Source organism: Blennius ocellaris, assembly GCF_963422515.1.
Source record: "Blennius ocellaris genome assembly, chromosome: 24".
Classification (NCBI taxonomy): Eukaryota; Metazoa; Chordata; class Actinopteri; order Blenniiformes; family Blenniidae; genus Blennius; species Blennius ocellaris.
This window is the reverse complement of record NC_137673.1, coordinates 5,347,616-5,366,454: the sequence shown is the minus strand read 5'-3', so window position 1 is coordinate 5,366,454 and position 18,839 is coordinate 5,347,616. Positions and strand designations below refer to the sequence as shown.

Sequence of the window (18,839 nt, the reverse complement as noted above, 5' to 3'; positions counted from 1 at the left end):
AAAGCTAAAATAAAGTACTTACTCAGTAATACATCCAGAAATAAAAAATATCCACCATGAAATAAAATTTGCGTAAAGTGTAAAAATTGGTAATTTTTTTATTATTTGTCTAAAATTAAAATATCCACATTGAAGTGTTAAACACAATAAATCTAGAAGAAAAATAAATAGACCTCAAATCCTCAAAACAACATTTGAAAAGTTAGAATGTACAAAATATGTAAAAAAAATAACTAAACCCCAAAACATTCATAGGAAAATTCAAAAGTACAGGATTGAATTAAGACAATTACTTAAATTAATGAAATAGTCCACTTAAATCTCCACAAGGTTTCCCGATTTCCAGAATAATCTAAATATCTGTTTATTTTTCATCTGAATTCTGCCTTTTCTCAATATTCCCAGAAAAAAAAAGACAGAATGCAGATTTATTTCCTTGAAATTTTGAAGACAGACATGACTTTTCCTCTTGAAACGCTGAAATTAAAGTTTGAATTCTGACTTCTTTTCCGCCGAATTTTTCTTCTATTAAATTTTGCCAGAAAATGTGGAGGTCGAATTCCGAGATTAAAGCCAGAACTCAGACTTTCTTCCTGGTTGTTTTCTGCAGAATTCTGGGATTAAATTGGGAATTTCAACATTAAAATATCCAAAATATAAATTTCAAAGAATATTTGAAAAACAAATCAAATATAGACGTCCATCAGTCCATCTGTCCATCCGTCCGTCCATCAGTCCATCCGTCCATCCGTCCGTCTATCAGTCCGTCCATCAGTGGCTGTGTGTGTGGTTCAGACCGTGCAGTGTGTGTTGACGAGTTGCCGGGCCAACTCCATGTTGCCGCTGGCCTGGTAGATGAGCGACAGGTTGAAGGCGATCTCCCTCCTCAGGTCCACCTGGTCGTCGGCGACGCCCTGCGGGAAGAAGGACGTTAAGAGGAAGAGGCGGGGGACAGCCGGCGGCGACGGGCGAGGCGGAGCCGTGCTCTACCTCCAGGCGGCGCGCCGGCAGCGCCAGGGCCTTCTGGTAGTAGTGGATGGCCAGGTGGGTGAGGCCCATCTGGTGCAGGGCCCGGCCCAGGTTGAACAGGCTCTCCTGGCACTCGCCCCGCAGCTCCAGGTACCGCCACAGGAAGGAGAACGCCTGCCAACACAGCGGCAGCGTCAGGGGACGTCCCGCAGGGGACGCGGCGGCGGGGCGTGTCGTACCTGTACCACCAGCGTGTGGCGCTTGGCCACGTACTTCTGCGAGGCCATGTGGAGGAGGGTGAGGCCCACACACAGGCTGTGCAGCGGGTGGTCAGGGTGGGCCTGGAACGCCTGGACGTACTGACCTGTCAGAGCAGCGGGGACACGGGAAGTCACAGCGGCTGCTCAGGCCTTCAAAATAAAGGTTTACATTTTAGAGGAGCAACAGGGCACGAGGGCTTGTAGCGGCTTTAACCCTTCGTGTTGTGGCTTTTAGTCAAGTTGTGACTTTAGCCTTCGTGTTGTAGCGTTTATATTAATGCTGTGGCGTCAGTCTTGCTGAAGCTTCAGCATTCATACCCATTGTGGCTTTAGCCTTTATGCAGTGGCTTTTACAGTCAAGTTGTGTCTTTTACTTTGACGCTGTGGCTTTAGCCTTCATGTAGCGTCTTTAACGTTCATCCGGAAGCTTCAGCATTCGTGCTCGTCGCCGTTTTAGCTTCGTCGTCGTGTCTTTTGCACTTGTTTTGTCATCTTGCCGGGAGCGAGCGTTACCCAGGGCGTGCTTGAAGCTGCCGGACACCATGGCGTTGTGTCCACAGAGGACGCACAGGGCGTGGTTGTCCGGGTATTTCAGCAGGAGACGCAGGCAGAAGCGATGGTGGCGCTGGTGCTGGGAGGTGATGGTCAGCTGGGGGTGGAGAGAGAGAGAGAAGTTAGGAACATCTGCACACAAGTAAAATAAAATAAATCAAACTTTTAAAAAGGGACAATGAGGCTCACCTGGTTGAAGATGTTCCAGAGCTGAGGAAGCTCCACGTTTTCCATGAGCATCAATCTGGACCAACCAGAGCTTTAGACACACGTTCTGCACTGGCGGGGTGTGTGTGTGTGTGTGCGCGTGCGCTCACCTGATGTAGTTGTAGGCCTTGCAGTAGTTGCGGTCGAGGATGGTGGCGGACAGGCCAAAGAACTCCAGCACCTTCCTGTGCGGCTTGTTGTCGTAGAAGGAGTAGAACTCCATGGCGGAGTCCACCATAAGCTCCGCCTCCTCGTAGCGCCGCGCCTCGCACAGCGTCCGCACGCAGCTCACCAGCAGCTGCCACCAGTCCTCCTTGGACAGCACGTTGGTCTTACCTGAGCGGCGACGCGTTTATCTGCACTTTAGTTTAACTGCTGATCACGTGTCGCCAGAGAAGCTGCCACACACACACACACACACACATTTGAACACACACACACACACACACCGGTGTTGTCCAGATAGGCGGTTTCATGGTCGGCAAACTCGGGCAGCATGTCCTCCACCTTCACCAGCTTCAGGTGAGTCTCACCAGACACGCTTCCAGAGCGCACACACACTTTAGCTCGCTGCATGGCCACCTGAAACACACACACACACACACACACACACACACACACACACACACACACACACACACACACACACACACACACACACACACACACACACACACACACACACACACACACACACACACACACACACACACACACACACACACACACACACACACCAGAGTTTGAATTCATGGTGACATCAGGTCGTCACCACATCATGTCCTCCTTGGCTGTAAGGACGAGTACGAGCTCCTTCCTGGAAGTTGCCTATCAGTGAAAAAACTCATTTACTAATTTAAAATGTTAGGATAAAAGGAGATTTCGTCAAACTTATGAGCAGTGAACTTTTGAAAAGGGGTCAATTTGGTCCCGGAGACACGAGGACAGTGGACCAGGCGGCACCTTGAGCAGCATGGAGATCATGGTGATCAATGCGTCCAGGTAGTCCTGCACCTGTCCCTGCGTCTTCAGCAGCGTGGAGCGATGCAGCAGCAGCTTCAGCTCCTGCAGGAAGCAGAGCGGACCCGTCAGAGCATTGCCGCCCCCGGACGATGTCGCGCGATGTCCGGGCGGCGCCACCTGCCTTCTGCGCGGCGGACGAGTCCTGGGCCAGCGTGTCGGTGTCGTACATGGACTCCAGAGCCTGCAGGGCCAGGTCCATGCGCCCCAGCTGCTGCTGCAGCGTGGCCAGGGACAGCCGGGCCTCCAGGTGCTGCGGCGCCATCTCCACCACCTTGGTGTAGCTGTGGGCCGCCGCCTCCATGTGGCCCAGGGCCTTCAGGCACTCTGCAACAAGCGGCAGGAACCCAGGTGAAACCTGGGAGACGGGAGCTTTTCAAAATAGCGTTTCGCTTCTCAGTCGAGGAGCAGGTTTACTTTTTAGTCCTGCTTTGAAACTCGCCTCTGGCCACAGGTGTGAAAATAAAATAACAATTCTAGTTACTTAAGAGCCTGAACTGTAGGGGTTTTTTATGTCGTCACTAAAAGTAACACAGATTTGACAAAATGTGGAGAAAATCTTTGAAATATCAGAAAGAAAGAAAAAAAACAGGAATAAATGGACGATATAACTAAAAAAAAAAGGGGCAAAGTTGAAGAACATTGAAATAATAAGGTGATTCATTTAGAATATTTAGTAATTATTACTATATTTAATAAAATACTAGTTCTGGGTGTTTCAAGGTATACTGTGAAGGGGCGCACTGCCTGAATCAATGTATATGAATGAAAACACGACATTGTGTTTATATGTGCGATAATTATGGATATATTTGAATTTTGTATATGTGTATAAAGAAGTCTTTGATGTTAGATGACATTCTTACTGCTATATTTACATATAAATACTATTTTTCATTGAATAATCAAAGATAATTATAATATATAACTATCAAATATTGGAGACGGGGCATCACTTTACAGGAATGTTAATCAGATACGTGATATGTATGTGTGAATGCATGTTGATATGTGTGGGTTTAATTAAACAGATTATTTTTGTAGAACTATATCTTCATAAGATGTAATTTATTTATCTATTAACATGAAATGGTGCACATATTTTGGGGATGCGTGTGTGTGAATACTCGATAATGTATGAGCACAAACAAACCACCTTAACTATTGGGTTAAAGGAATAAACCTGCGTGTCGCAACCACACCACGGCCAGGTTGTACTTCTCCGAGATGACGAGGGCCGACAGGAGGGGCAGAGCCAGCAGGTACTGCCCCTCCTCCAGGTACGCCTCGCCCACGTCCAGGTACAAGTCTCCGATCTCCTCGGGGCTCTGCTCCATCAGCGTCGCCACCAGATCCTGTGGAGAGAGGAAGAGGCTGAGCTCAGAGGAGGAGGAGGAGGAGGAGGAGGAGGAGGAAGAAGACGCTGACCTCCACAGGTAAGGAGACCTGCAGGTGGATCAGGCACACGATGAGTTTGGCTCTCAGATCCACGGGGACGCTGTCCGGAACCTCCACGTCTCGGATTTCACCTGAGACACACGTACAAAATGTATTTCTGCAGAATTCGCCATCCGGTACGCAACTTCTTCTTCTTCGTTTTAAATAAAAGCCCACAAAGCTCTCACCTCTGTCCTCTGCTGGAGTTTCCTCCTCGGGTTTTGAACCTTCTTCCTCCTTGTCGCCTTCCTCCTCCTCCTTCACCTCCTTCTCCTTCACCTCCTCCTCCCCTTCATTCTTTTTTTCACACGCCCCCTCGTCCGGAGCCGCGGGTTCAGCTTGCAGCAGAACCACGCCTGAAAACCGGACCAGGACCTGAGGAGACGCACAGGAAATCCTCCAAAATAAAACCTGCGTCACGGCGTCACGTTCCCCCGACACGCGTGTGACACACACGCAGTGACGCGCTCCCACCTGCAGGGCCTTGTGGTACTGGTGGTTGGAGATGTAAAGCTCCGCGGCCATGTTGATCAAGTCGTCGCTGACCAGGTCGGGGTGTCGCTCCAGAGCCTCCTCCACCACGCTGAGGGCCGACGCCAGGTCACTGCTCTCGTAGTAACTCCTTCACACACACACACGCACGAACACAGGTTAGCAGGCGCTCCGGGGACCCGCGGCGCCGCTCCGCCCCGTGCCCTCACTTGGCCATGTCCTTGGACAGCTGCATGAAGTGCTCCCCGTCCTCCAGCGGCAGCAGCGACAGGATGCGGCGGTAGCCGTCCATGCACTGCCGGTGCTCCCCGACGCGCATGTGCAGGCTGGAGCGCTCCCACAGGTAGCGCACGTTGGTCGGGTCGTACTTGATGGCTGCGGAGGTTCAGGCAAAAGTTTTGGGGTCACTCTTCCGAGGGCGACGGGGGGTGAGAGGAGGGTGAGGGCGCCACCTTTGGAGTAGCAGATGATGGCCTGGCGGATGTTGTCCTGCTCCAGCGACATGTCGGCCAGCCGGATCCACTCCTCGCAGTCGGACGGGTTGAGGTGGGCGGCGATCAGGCCAAACTGCAGCGCCTTGTCCATGTCCTCGTCGTCCTCGTAGATCATGGCTAAGGTGGAGAACGGCTCGTAGGCCAGAGGAGCTGGGAGGAAACACATTTGTTTTTTATTTTTATTTTTTATAAATTGGCGCCACCGCGGGAGGCGGGAAACGTGAGCGTGGCGTCGCCGTACCCTGACGGATGATCTCCATGCACATGGCGATGGCGTCCTCCTTCTCTCCTCGGGCGTAGCGGATGTTAGCTTCTCCCATCAGGCCGCGGAGAGCACGGGGAAGCTTGCTGCCGTGTCGTCGTCCCTGGCAACGGACAAACACATCGTCACACACACACACACACACACACACACACACATACACATACACACACACACACACACACACACACACACACACACACACACACACACACACACACACACACACACACACACACACACACACACACACACACACACACACAACACGCCCTGCTCCTCACCTTCATCATCTTCTTGTTTTCCCGGTTGAGCTCCATCTCCAGCGCGAACACGTCGCCCACCGTCACGTCCTCCGCTTCTTCCTCCTCCTCCTCCTCGCCGTCCTCCTGGTCCTGCTTCCTCTTCCTCCTCTTCCTCCCGCCGCGCCGCTTCTTCGTCACCGCCTCCACCTCCGCCTTCCGCTGCTCTTTGTCCTCCTCGCCCACATGGTAGTCCTTGTCCGCCTCGTCGTCCACGAAGCTCAGGCTGTCCTCCTCTTCTTCTCCCTCCTCCTCTTCCTCCTCCTCCTCCTCCTCCTCCTCCTCTGAAGACGCAGGCTCTGCTGTTCCTCCCAGGATGGAGGCGAAGGCGAGCTGGACTCCAGGACTGACTCCATCTTTTGTGAAGAAGTCACATTTCATTCAACTCTGAGAACATCTCCTCCATTAAAATTGCACGTGTCCCATTTTCAATCCAGAAATCATGAAATTTACACAAATCATGTGAATTTGACCATTTAAATTTTTTTTAAATGTGAAAACGATGAAAAACAAACCGATTTTGGCAGAGATCTGCTCCGAGGTGGAAGGCAAAGCGTCCTCTTCCTCAGTCACTTCTCCATCCTGAGGAAGACAATAAAAACTTGAGGAGAGATTTTAAATATACTTTATTGCTCTGTAGCCATTTAAGCTGTTATTTTCTTAGCAGGCTTCACTATTTTTTGCAATTTTATCTTTTTTTACTTGGATAATCATACATCAGCTTTCTTTTTTGTTTCGTTTTTAATCATATTAGCTGTTTATTTTGCCTTTTTCGAGACATTTGCAAAATACTTAGGTGTCTTACACATTTAATTAGCTCCATGTTATTCATCAGTTTTAGCAGCTTTAGCCATTTTAGCTATCCACCCTTTTTTAATAGTTTATAGACAATTTATCAGTTTTTTAACCTCAGTAGCTGTATTAAGTTCATTTTACTATTTATTCTTTCTGATCCCTTTAACAATTTAATGTTTGTTTTAGTATTTTCCTTTATCAGTTTTGCATTTGTTATCTGCTTATTTCGCTTTTATACATTTTTGTAATTAACTCAATTATTTTTGACATTTTTTCAATAGTTTATAGACAGCATGGCTGCGTTATCCTGGTTAAGCAACTCCGAATTCTTTATTTTTTAGTTATTTAGCCGTTTATTGTAGTTTTTAGTGTGAGGAGCTCGCTGGTGTCGGTCACCAGTTGACACGGAGGCCAAATAATCCGAAACACCGGAACTCACCCTGGCTCTCCGCTCGTCTCTCCTCCGGTCGAATTCCTCGAAGGTTATCCTTCCCTCCAGGTAGTCGATTAGCTCCGTGCTGAAGCCCGACATTTCTGCTCGCTGTGCGGCCGAACAGCCCGCCACACGGCCACTATCCGCCGGGGAGAACCGCTGAAACCCGCCGCTACTGCAGCCTGGCGCTCCAAAACAAGGCTGCCGCGCGGAAACGACGTCACTGGCACAACGTCATCACGTCATTACGCGAGACGCAACGACGTCAACCACAATCAAGCAAGTGGGTTAAATGTTTTTAATATAATGTGAATTGTTTGCAAAACAAACAAACTCAAAATATGACTTAATAGACAAAAAGAGGCATTTTTATTATTTTACACCAAATAAAGTTTGTTTCAACTTAAAAACAAAACGAGCACAGTTCATAAATTTGTCTATATAGATATTATAGATACAAAACCGTATTGTGTGACATTTAAGAACTGATGAACATGTATGCCTCTTTACCATTTTTAGGTTTAAGCCAGTTTTTGCATTTTCAGTTTTGGAAATGCAATGTTTGGATAAATAAAAAGGAGCTTTTCTTTTGTACATAAGTAGAAATCAACCGAATCCGTCATGATGTGATAACATGCTGTAAATTGACTTAAAAGAATAAAAAAACAAACATATATTCACCATTTTATTTATCATTTGAACACACTGAATTGTTTTACCATTATATCATACACATAAGAAGACTAATACCGACAACATATCAAAAGTAAAGCATGAGAAATAAAACAAGTTAAGAAAATAAGATCACTAAGTATCAATAAGTCATTCTGGAAATTAAAATAAGCTCTCCGATGGAGAAACGTAGTCCACTGTCACCATGACATAACAGTTACAGTACAGAGATCCATAGATTAGAGGGGCTGTAATCGATCAGCAGATTTGAAGAGGAAACACCAAGACGAAGAAAAGCGAAGACGTAGCGAGTCAGAAAAAATGACCGGAGCATAAAAACTCAGGCAGGATGAAAATAAATCTGGGAAGAATTGCCTTATGAGGGTTGTGAGGATGGATGTGATGACGCGGTGATCGTCTTCGGGGGGTTTTCAAGCCTGCGTTCACGCATTACAGCCGAGGAGCTGGGGGCTTTAATCTATGGCGGCACTGATGGCTAATCACATGACCATATAGGAGCGGGAAGGATAAGGCACACGCACACACCAAAGAAAACACTAGTAACTCTTGTTTCTGTAGGGGAAGGGGGGGGGGGGGGGGTCTGGGGGACGCCTTATCTCGGAGTAAAAGCATGAAACCAGCACAATAAGCTCTTTATTAACCTTTATATTTTAAAGATTTTATCAAATCCTCCTCACCCTGAGTCACAACAGAAGATCTTGATTTAATTTGTTCTTTTAAAAAGAAAGGTCCTGGACTTAAAGGAATTATATTGACAACCACATTGGAGTTACACACTCTCACTACGAAGGTGCAGTAAGGTCACGTTAACTCACAGCGGGAAAAAATTATCTTAAATATTCATATTAGATTAACACAAAAAACGTACATGAGCAAAATACTAACATTTGACTTTCATATATTCTTCCTGATGACATTTGTTGTTTTTTTTCATTTTCAATGTGAAAGCAATAATTGATCCTGAAGAAACATGAGAATTTATGATATTTTTACTTGTTTGTGTATTATTGTTCAGGTACTCAGCCACAGTATTATTGGCAAACATGATTTTCATTTAATTCACAAACTTTTTGAACAGTTTGACCGTAATAACTCTTTCACTTGAGACCTATTTGACAGTGACGCGCAAATTTGACCTTTTCCGCTGTAAAGAAATTACTTAAAATCTTTAACAACTTTATAAAAACTGCAATACTTTGACTTTTCGATTTTATTCATATTTATAGCAATGATTTGTCTTCAAAAATGTTTCACTTTTTGCATTTTTGGGAGAAAATTAGAGCAAATCTTTCAAGAAATTAAAAAATGTTATCCTCCAAAACATTTACTTTCCTGGAAAATAAAAATTTCACTCATAATATGTTTTGTTGTGACAACTAATTGACTAGAAATGAGAATAAAAAAATAAAAAAAATGCCTTCCTGTGTATTTTTTACTTTTGCGGTGACCCTAACGCACCTTCATTGACACACACGTCACCACACAGAGCCCTGTTTTCTCGTTATTTAAAAAAAAAAAACTATACTAAAAACAAAACAGTTTGACATATTTCAACTATTCCAACGTGCTGAGTTTCCACACACACACACAGCGTCGACGCGTCCGGGAGTCACGACAAGTAAAACATGGGGGATTTCTCTTTTCACCTCCCGGCGCTCATTCAGTCACATCGCAAGAAGATTTACAGGAACGTCACGACACTAATATTTCACCACGAGCGAGTAGTTTGGACACGTGGAGGGGAGTTTGTGGAGGAAGTGTGGAGTTTTTCACAAAGACGGACAAGCGCAGGACAACATCGCGCCTCCATCACATCGTCACTAAACAACAAACAAACAACAACCACACAAAAATAATATGTAGAAATATTAAGGGAAAATGGAGCAGGAATATCTGAGCTGCTTTTTTTTTTATTAGCATTTTGAAAATAAAGTCAATATGTTAAAAAAAGAAGGAATTAGTAAAAATAAAATCAATTTATTGCTTTAAAGTATAAAAAGAGAATAAAGAGGACACAAGAAGTGAAAATGTTAAAATAGGGTTGAAAGGTTTGCTACATGTATTCTGATAGTTCATATATTTAGTACTTCTCATACTTCCATCGTGTTTTTATGTTTATAAAGTGGGAGCCGGTTGACAAAGTTGTGAACACAGGAATCATTAATACTTTGTGTGTAAACTTTAGTGTACGTGCAAATGATTCCTGTTTGTTTGTTCAAATCAGTTCAATTCATTCAAAAAGACAAAATGTTGAGGAGTTAAAAGAGATTGAAGAAAATTAAAATTCAGCAGAAATGTTTTCAATAAATCTGAAAGTTTGAGTACTTTTTTTTTTATGATGGTTTTTTACTTTATTTCAATTTCATTCTCAAATTCTCAAAAATAAAACTGTTTAATTTTTCGACATTTTTTTTTTAACCTGGAACAAAAAAATATACATTTCTCAATGAAGAATGAATTATTGAAAAAAAGACATTTTATAATAAAAAAAAAGATTCTCAGATTCATTAAATTAAAAAATTATTTTTAAAAAGAGAAAAAGAATTTGGAAATTTTTCAGATTTGCACATATTTTATGTCATGAACTTAAAAACATTCTCAGATTTTATTGTTTTGAGTCCTAAATGTATTGTTGTAAATGTGTTTTCTTTTCATCTTCTAAATAATTGTTTTCAGATTTCTTATATTTTAAAATTGTCCATATTTCACTTTTTTTTGCATCTATTCAGTTAAAATTTTACATTTCAACTTAATTTTCTACATTTTGACTCCATTAAAAGGAAAAATTCCCATTGATCCCATTTATTTTATTTTTTTTAATTTATTCAATGTGTTAATTCGTTTTTTTCTCAAAAACTCTGTTATTAAAAGAAATCAATAAAAATCTCGTGGATATTTAAACTTTATTGTCAAAATGCTAAGTGTGTTTCCATAACAGAGCTTTTGTGTGCAGTAATTATAAGAACAAAGTCTCACAACTTGGACAAACTCGGTTGCCGTGGCAGCATGAAATGAAAATGAAAACAAACAAGGCAACATAAATAAAGTCACAGTACTTAAAGTGGATCTTCTGCTGAACGTCGGTCGTTTCTAATCCTTCCGGACACGACGACGGACATTAAACCTGGAATCACTGGAGCGCAGGGCGACTCCCATTCTCTCTCACCGCGGCGTCGTGGAACTGGGAAATTCCCACATCCGAGTTGGGAAAACAGGAAGCGAGCTGTGTTCTATTTTATTAAACATTTTTTGCGCCCAGCGACGCCACGTCTGTCTTCAGAGACCTCTGAAGGAAGTGTGACCCTGAACTCGGAGGGGGGAATGTTTCCCGCGTGACACCACTTCCTGGATTGTCGGCGACGTTTGGTACCAAGTTGACGGCTCCGGAACTTAACCTGAGTCTTCTGGCGGATTTGCTCGCCGCTCACTTCACCTCTGCCGCCGTCTAATCTGGAATCGCCATCCTCGCGCCACGTTTGTGGAAAGCTTGAGGCCATTTTTTTCTTTTTTGTTGTTTTTTTGGCACTACATAGAGAACGGCACGACACGGATTCACAGAGAAAAGTGGGCGGGGCCTGAGACGCGTAAACACAGAGGGACATGCAGGAAGAAGAGCGCGAGGTGAAAATGGAGGATGTGTGGAGGAGGGTACTGCTAGTACTCGAGTACCCCGATGACGAAGCTCCCGATTGGTCGAGAGTGGGGGGGGGGGGGGGGGGTCGTGGAGGACGGGCGGCGGCACGGCGGTTAGGTGAAGACCAGGTGCTGCTGGTCCAGCAGGCTCCTGGTGAAGTTGTTGATGGGCCCGATGGCGCTGAGCGACATGGCGTTGTCCCGCCCCCACAGCAGGTTGGGGCCGAACACCACCGCCAGGTTGCTGTTGGTCATCTTGTTCACCTCGCTGTTCGCCGACACCTGGGGGACGGACAGGCGGCGGCGGGGAGCCGGGTCAGTCGGGCGTGGAGGAGGCGGGGCAGAGGAAGCAAAGGGGGCGGGGCCTCCAGGACTCACCTGTGCCAGGAATGTGACGAGGTACCGCAGCGACGCGTAGTTCTCCTCCGGCAGCGACTCCACCAGCGTCTTCATCACCGCCGCCTGACTGTCGCTGGGAACGGCTGGAAGACGTTTCACTTTAAACCCTCGAGACTCTGACAGCCGACAAGCTCCGCCCACCACCTGACCACCGGCTGACCACCACCGCCTGACGGAGGTCCTGACCTCTGGGTCCTGTGTTGCTTTCACCTTTCATATCTCACTATTTAAAGTGTTTATCTTGAATACTTGGGCTCCTTTTCCTACAACTATCTCTTCATTTTGACCCACAGGAAGAACACACTGAACCCAAAAGCACAAAAATAACAAAAAATGCATTCATATATATATATGCTTGTATAAAGTCACGATTTTGACTGTACAGTGGATTTTACGTCATATTTCACTATTTGAAGCTGCTAAAACTGGAGTGTTTGCTATCAGTTTGTCGTTTCGACAAAGTCGATGAACATACGAGACCTAAAATTGCAAAAACAATTTAAAATACGAGCAGGTAAAGGACAGGTTTTTATATTGAGAGACTAAAACATGGACTAAAAGATGAATTAAACTGGAAAAGATTGGATTCTCACTAATAACTCACATTCTTTAATGAAACCTGGCAACCCTTTATGAAACCCAGAAACCACCTGGATCCCATTGTTTTGTTAGTTTTTTTTGTTGTTTTGTGTTTTGTTTTTTTTGTCTTTGCTTGTTTTTTTTCTACTTTCTTGTTCGTCTGTTTTTCTCCTATTTTATTTACTAATGTATCTTATGGATCTGCGTCCTGAATTAAGTTTCTCACTTCAGGGTGGGAAGAGACAAACGGACAATCGTGGACATTTATGAAGGACAGAGAAGCAAAACTGTCCTCAGTGGATATGATCTTTTTTTTTTCTTTTTTTCCGATAATGAACTTTATCAGATCGAATGACCCTTTTAATTCTCCAGCCTGTCTGCCCACACCCTCTTTGTTTCCCTTCTGTTGTAAAAAATAAAAACAACTAAACTACCATTTAGCATCTGAACATGAAAACTCAACTACAAATTTCTAATTATTTGAAACCTGCTCAAAAAATATCAATATAACAAAAGCTCATGATGATAAATGCTTTAAAAAAGCTTTAAAATGGCAATAATGTGTAGAAATATGATGAAATGCAAGTTATATATTGTCGTTTTAAACTCTCACACATAAAGTCGTTTTAAACCCTGAAACTGGACTTACAGGCAAAATTGACGATGTCGTTGTAGAGCTGGTAGGTCAGCAGCGGCTCAGGAAGTTCCCTCAGGAACGTCTTGAGGATGACCGCGGCCAAGTGGACATCCTCCATCTCCCGGAAGTCCACCGTCGTACCTTCAACACACCGGCGGCGAGGAAACGTTCAGTCCGAACCGTCCAGGAATCAGAGTCTGGCTTCGTGACGAGGAAGAGAAGGACTCGTACCTGAGTTGTACCTGAGCTGCACGTCCTTCACTAAAGTCACGTTGGCGGAACGTCTGAAGATCCCCTCCATCTCCAAACCTGACACACACACACACACATTAAGTTCTGAGTGCTAACAGCCGGGTGAGGGCGAGGGTTCTGATGTCTCACCGTGCTCTGACAGGAAGTCGATGGTGTCCCTCATCACCACGGGAACCGCGTCGTCCTCCACGCTCCTCTGCCTGAGCCTGACGCACACCAACAACACAAATAAGAGCCGCGTCTTCCCGCCGACCTCGCCGAGCTGCGGTCACTCACGTGGTGAGCGGCACCCCGAACACCTGATCCGGCAGGGGGGGGCTGCGCGGGGGAGACATGGGGGGCTGGGCGCTGGACTTCAGCGAGGCGCTCAGCTTGTTGTCGTACTCCTTGACCCGGGCGGGAATGAGCAGCTGCTCGCACTTCACCACGTCCTCCAGCTCCTTCAGGTAGCTCACGTAGTTGATCTTACGGCCAAACTTGAAACTGGGAAGCAGAAACCAGAAGGGGAGATTTAAGAAAAGATTCGCTCGGAAGGTGCAGTTCCCCAAAAAGGCCACCAGATGTCACAAGAGCCGAAAGCCGATATTTTTTTCCATTACGTGACTTTCTGGAAGGGTCTTTGCTAGAAAACAATACTTAGGACTATGGAGGACTTCTGGGATGTGCAGCTTCTTCTTTCCAAACATTTTTTCAGATTACTTCTTTGAATAAGTTGATCTGTTATATTTCATGAATGTCGTTTTACATACACACGGGATAACAAACGAGATCATGTCCTCTCACTACCAAAACTGAGAATGGAAGCTAAACCGCCATTGGCGCTTTATGAAACAGGAAGTCGATCGTGTGGAAGCAGAAACTTCTTAGTGCAGGAAAGCGGAAGCTGGAAGTTTTCACCGCAGAAAAATGTTGAAATAAAAAAATTGCAGTGAAATAAAGCGGCTTGATTTTTAACGAGTGACGTTCAGACGGCGGGAGGGAACCTGATGATCGGCTTGAAGAGGATGAGCAGAGTCTTGATGAACAATGTGGGGTGGACGATGTACAGCGCCTTGATGTTCTTCTTGTACCTGGAAAAACAAACGACGCAGACTCAGACTGGAGGCTCGCCACCAATCAGAGGAGGAGGAGGAGGAGGAGAAGGAGGAGGAGCTTACTTCCTGTCGAACTCCTTGTACGCGTCTCGCAACCAGCTGAGGGACGGCTTGTTCTCGCTGGTCAGCCCGTGGTGGAAGTAGATGAGCGTGTAGTCGCTTTCCACGTACTGATCCAGGGTTCCCTTCAGGTACCTGCAGGACGTCCAACGCCAGCGTTAGCGGGAGAGCGGCGAGGCGTGGAGGCAGAGCGTGCTCTCCGGGGGGGGGCGGACACTTACATGAGCAGCTTGTGGTGGTCCAACTGGTACTGCGGGGGCATCCTGCAGGCGTTGAACACGATCACCTTCCTGCCGAAGTTGTCATCGCCTGCAGGATGGCAGCGTCGCGTGACGGTTATTTGGATATCGGATGATTGAGTTTCATTTTTTATCATTTTCGTGACAAAATCATTTGATCAAACTTTCCCAACATCACCAAGTGGCTCATTTGTAGCGATGGAGGATAAAGGGGTAGTTCTACTACGGAGATCTTACCGGCCACTTCGATGATCTGATGCCTGGCGATGTCATAGAAGGGATGGTCCCAGGGCAGGTGGGGGGAGCTGGCGTCAAACTGCTGTGAAACATCCGCCTCTGAAGCACGTCAATCCAGGAAGAGGAGCATTAGCAAGAACACGTCCCCCCCTCCCTCCTCCCTCCTCCTCCTCCCCCCTTCCGACGTGTTTAAATGGCGCTCACCTGACTTGCTGAGCGTGGACTCGTCGGGGGGCCATTGCTGGTCCTCGATGGTGGTCAGCTTCAGCTGCCCCAGCTGTGCAGTGGCCTGGTCGTCACCCAGATCTACCAGCAGCTCCGAAGACATCGCGAACACACTCTCTCTTTCTCTTTCTCTCTCTCTCTCAACCCCTTTCAGAGCGACGCCTCACACACACACACACTCACTCACACAGCGCGAGGTGCAACCTGTAAGAGACGGAGACACGTCAGGTGGGATGAGGTTTGCGTCCGCCGTGAACCAACACTCTACATCCTGGAGCTTCTTCACTCTAACGACTGCACATCTTTCCCCCCTTTTTTTTTCTCCCCCTCAGTGCTTCTTCTATCATCTCCCATCCCCCTCTTCCACACACCCCCTCTCCGCTGTGTGATGTTATGCAGGCTGACAGCACGTTGCTTTAAATAAATATCGCTACAAACCACTGCTGCTGCTGCTGCGGCACAGTGAAAAACAAACTGTCACCACAGTCCGGCAAGAACGACAGGAACCGGTTCCTCCTTTCTTCTCTCAGTCTTCGCGTCACCGGAGACGCTTTCCCTCCCCGGGGGGCCGAGCAGCAGAGCAGCGCAGGTCACCACGTACCACCAAGGACGAAACACCTGACTGGGAGCTCATTCCCAGACATGACGCAACCATAAAAACCAAGGGCTGCTTCGGGGGAACTCGTTAAAGCGCGGAACTAAAATTCTAATTGAGCACAACCGTCGCGCCGCACTACACACAGTGACTCACACCCATGGTAAACCACGGCGTGTGAGGAAGCAGCGAGCCACTCGAAATGGTGGGAATCGACAAAACCAAATGCAAGAGAAGGACAAAAGATAGAATATCAAATCAGCAAACAGACAGACACCCCCCAGAGGGCAAAAACACTCCAAATGAGCATCACTGCATCCAGACTTCATCAATAACCCGTAACAACAAAACCAAACAATTGACAAAACTGACTGATTTTACAGTATCTCAGTGGAACATTACAAATAGTTTCCCTGCTGTTTTATCAGAAATGACAACAATCACTAATATTCTACAAAATGAAGCCCTGATGTTGCTGAAAGTCTGAATATTTTGACTGAAGCTGGAAGAAAAGTGAAAAAAACAACTGAACATTGTTGAATCCCGTGGAAATAAACCCTCCATAGCGACAACAAGATGAGAATCACCCAAGTAAAGCACGAGCAACAAAAGAACTAAAAGCTAAAAAGCTCATCCCACGCCTGTAATCCCCCCATTGTGAAAACTAAGTTCAAAGATCACTATCAATGGCCCAGCACATAATGAAGACGACCCCCATAGTGCAAACAAAACCTTCAAATGTGTATCAGTCCAGCTGGAATTGCTGTAATTCCAGGTCCTCGGTCTGGGAGACGCAGAAGCAGCTGATCATGTGGAGGTGTGTGATTGTTTGAGAATCATGTCAAAATGACGCCCTACACCACACACACACACACACACACACACACACACACACACACACACACACACACACACACACACACACACACACACACACACACACACACACACACACACACACACACACACACACACACACACACACACACACACACACACACACACACACACACACACACACACACGGATCTACAGTGTGTGTACCCAGCACCCTGCCCTGTTCAATCTGGCTGAAGAAAGCACATCGTGCCCCGGAGGGCTTGAGAAGCATTTGCCAGGAAAGCACCGGGGCAGGGATGAATGGCGCCGTCTTGGAGGGCAGGACGCCACGGCACACCGGGCGGGTTGAGCCTGAACGCACAGCAGCTCTGCACCAGGACAGGAAGACATCTTCCTCAGCTTGCAGGCGGTTTGGAAAGAAATCCAGCTGGCGGAGATCAATGTTCTGTTACAGTGAGCGCCAGGGCGTTCTCCTGATGACATCACAGCAGGGTTCACATTCTCTTATTACCGTATTATTACTCGTGGCTCAAATCACTGAGTGACGCAGCTCCTTATCAGAGCTGAAGGCCGCCTTTCCTCACTGGCATAATCAATAACAACAACGATGCTCCATCCACAGGATAGCTGGATGTATTGTATTTACTTTTATCCCATTTTACTCTTCTCCTTTGTTTGTTTTCAGCATATTTGTTGTTATGAAGCACGAGTGATTGCATTTTTAGCTTCATTCTCGAAATCGGGACTAATTCTGTGGAATCCTATAAAATTATAGCATCGTTCTTTAACAAGCCTCAAAAGGATTTGTTCTATTTTGACTCATTGTGAAGAGGAAGCATGTGCTTTAATGAGTTCACACACATCAGTTTAGTGTCATTTTATTATTACTGATGACATGAGTCGCAGGAGGGAAATAATTTCAAGAAAAATTTGTTTTTTTTCTTATCTCCTGCCATTTAACTAGAGCCGTTCTCTCTCCTTGAGCCTCGATGTAGAAAACCAGCCACCTCCAAACCTCCTCATGACTCTGCTGGAATAAAACCGCCTGGCACAGTTTCCATCTTATTTTGTACCTCTGATTGAATCAGTGGAAACTTCTATCACAACTCCTCTCAGCAAAGTCCTTCTGTGCCATGGAATACCACAGTTATGACACTAAAATCAAATATAACTTTAAACAAGCTCAAATAGAAACTCAGAAGTAAATGATGTTGCTACTTTAGAGCTTAGCTTTATTTGGCAGGAGCACTTTGCAATCCTGCTTTTAATTATATACAATCTTATTTTCTGGTACAAAAAAAGATGAGCAATAATTCATGCATCTTTTTCGGATCTTTGCCTGAAATTCCGAGTTCATATAAGGGAATATTCCCACCAATGTGTTTGGGAAAACTAATAGTTTAATAAAGATGAAACGGACACAGATGTGAGGGTGCCTGTTGATATGCCTGCTCATAATAGCAACATACACCTGATGGCCCCCCGTCACATCTGCCCAGGTGTCTGTTGATATGCCTGCTGATAAAAGCAACATACACCTGATGGCCCCCTCCGTCACATCTGCCCAGGTGTCTGTTGATATGCCTGCTGATAAAAGCAACAGGTGAGCTGCAGGTAAAGCGAGTTTTTTTATTTTCCCCACACATCGCCACAGAGAGCTAACGGAGCTACCGTAGCCACATTAGCTGAGGAATGCTACCCCGCGAGAGGTATTAAGGGCAGCAAGCCTCAGAAAATCCACCGCGGAGGGTGTAGCTAAACGTCTGGTACATTTATAACAGGAGCGGTTCCTCCGCTGAGTCACAACCCGCCTCTGAAGCCAGCAGAACGGCTGAAGTTCACCCCCCCAAGCGCGGCTAATGAAGCGCCGCAGTGAACCGCAGCGTTATCGCTCCCCATCGGAGCGACACGAAGCGCTCGAGCGGCGGAGCCGAACCCCCGAGCCAAGCCGAGAACACCCGAACCCCCGAGCCCTGTCGAAACAGAACCGAGGTGTCCGGTCCGAACCGGGAACGGTTTGTTTACCGTGAATCGTGAACAGTCCGGTGAGCTTTTGAAGTCGTTTGATCTGCTGACAGCAAACAAAGCTGCGTCAACACCCACTTCCGGTCCGAACGACTATCGAAGTAAACC

The 18,839-nt window shown here is 46.2% G+C and overlaps 2 protein-coding genes across 2 annotated transcripts; both read right to left on the bottom strand.

Annotated features, from left to right (window-relative positions):
* Positions 1–179: 179 nt before the first annotated feature.
* gtf3c3 (general transcription factor IIIC, polypeptide 3) lies at positions 180–7,359 on the bottom strand. Its single transcript, XM_080520159.1, has 20 exons — positions 7,230–7,359; positions 6,511–6,577; positions 5,978–6,351; positions 5,673–5,796; positions 5,390–5,581; positions 5,147–5,312; positions 4,920–5,067; positions 4,752–4,820; positions 4,634–4,709; positions 4,437–4,537; positions 4,192–4,363; positions 3,133–3,335; positions 2,952–3,053; positions 2,438–2,570; positions 2,099–2,324; positions 1,971–2,025; positions 1,743–1,878; positions 1,209–1,333; positions 991–1,143; positions 180–914 (listed from the first exon to the last, which is right to left on the bottom strand). Exons 1-20 carry the CDS (start codon positions 7,320–7,322, stop codon positions 792–794), a joined length of 2,838 nt encoding a protein of 945 aa, XP_080376285.1. The 5' UTR covers positions 7,323–7,359; the 3' UTR covers positions 180–791.
* A 362-nt stretch (positions 7,360–7,721) lies between these two features.
* arhgap1 (Rho GTPase activating protein 1) lies at positions 7,722–18,794 on the bottom strand. Its single transcript, XM_080519812.1, has 12 exons — positions 18,732–18,794; positions 15,251–15,475; positions 15,047–15,145; positions 14,792–14,879; positions 14,574–14,705; positions 14,400–14,486; positions 13,693–13,899; positions 13,546–13,622; positions 13,396–13,473; positions 13,177–13,305; positions 11,928–12,031; positions 7,722–11,831 (listed from the first exon to the last, which is right to left on the bottom strand). Exons 2-12 carry the CDS (start codon positions 15,372–15,374, stop codon positions 11,664–11,666), a joined length of 1,293 nt encoding a protein of 430 aa, XP_080375938.1. The 5' UTR covers positions 15,375–15,475; positions 18,732–18,794; the 3' UTR covers positions 7,722–11,663.
* Positions 18,795–18,839: the final 45 nt, after the last annotated feature.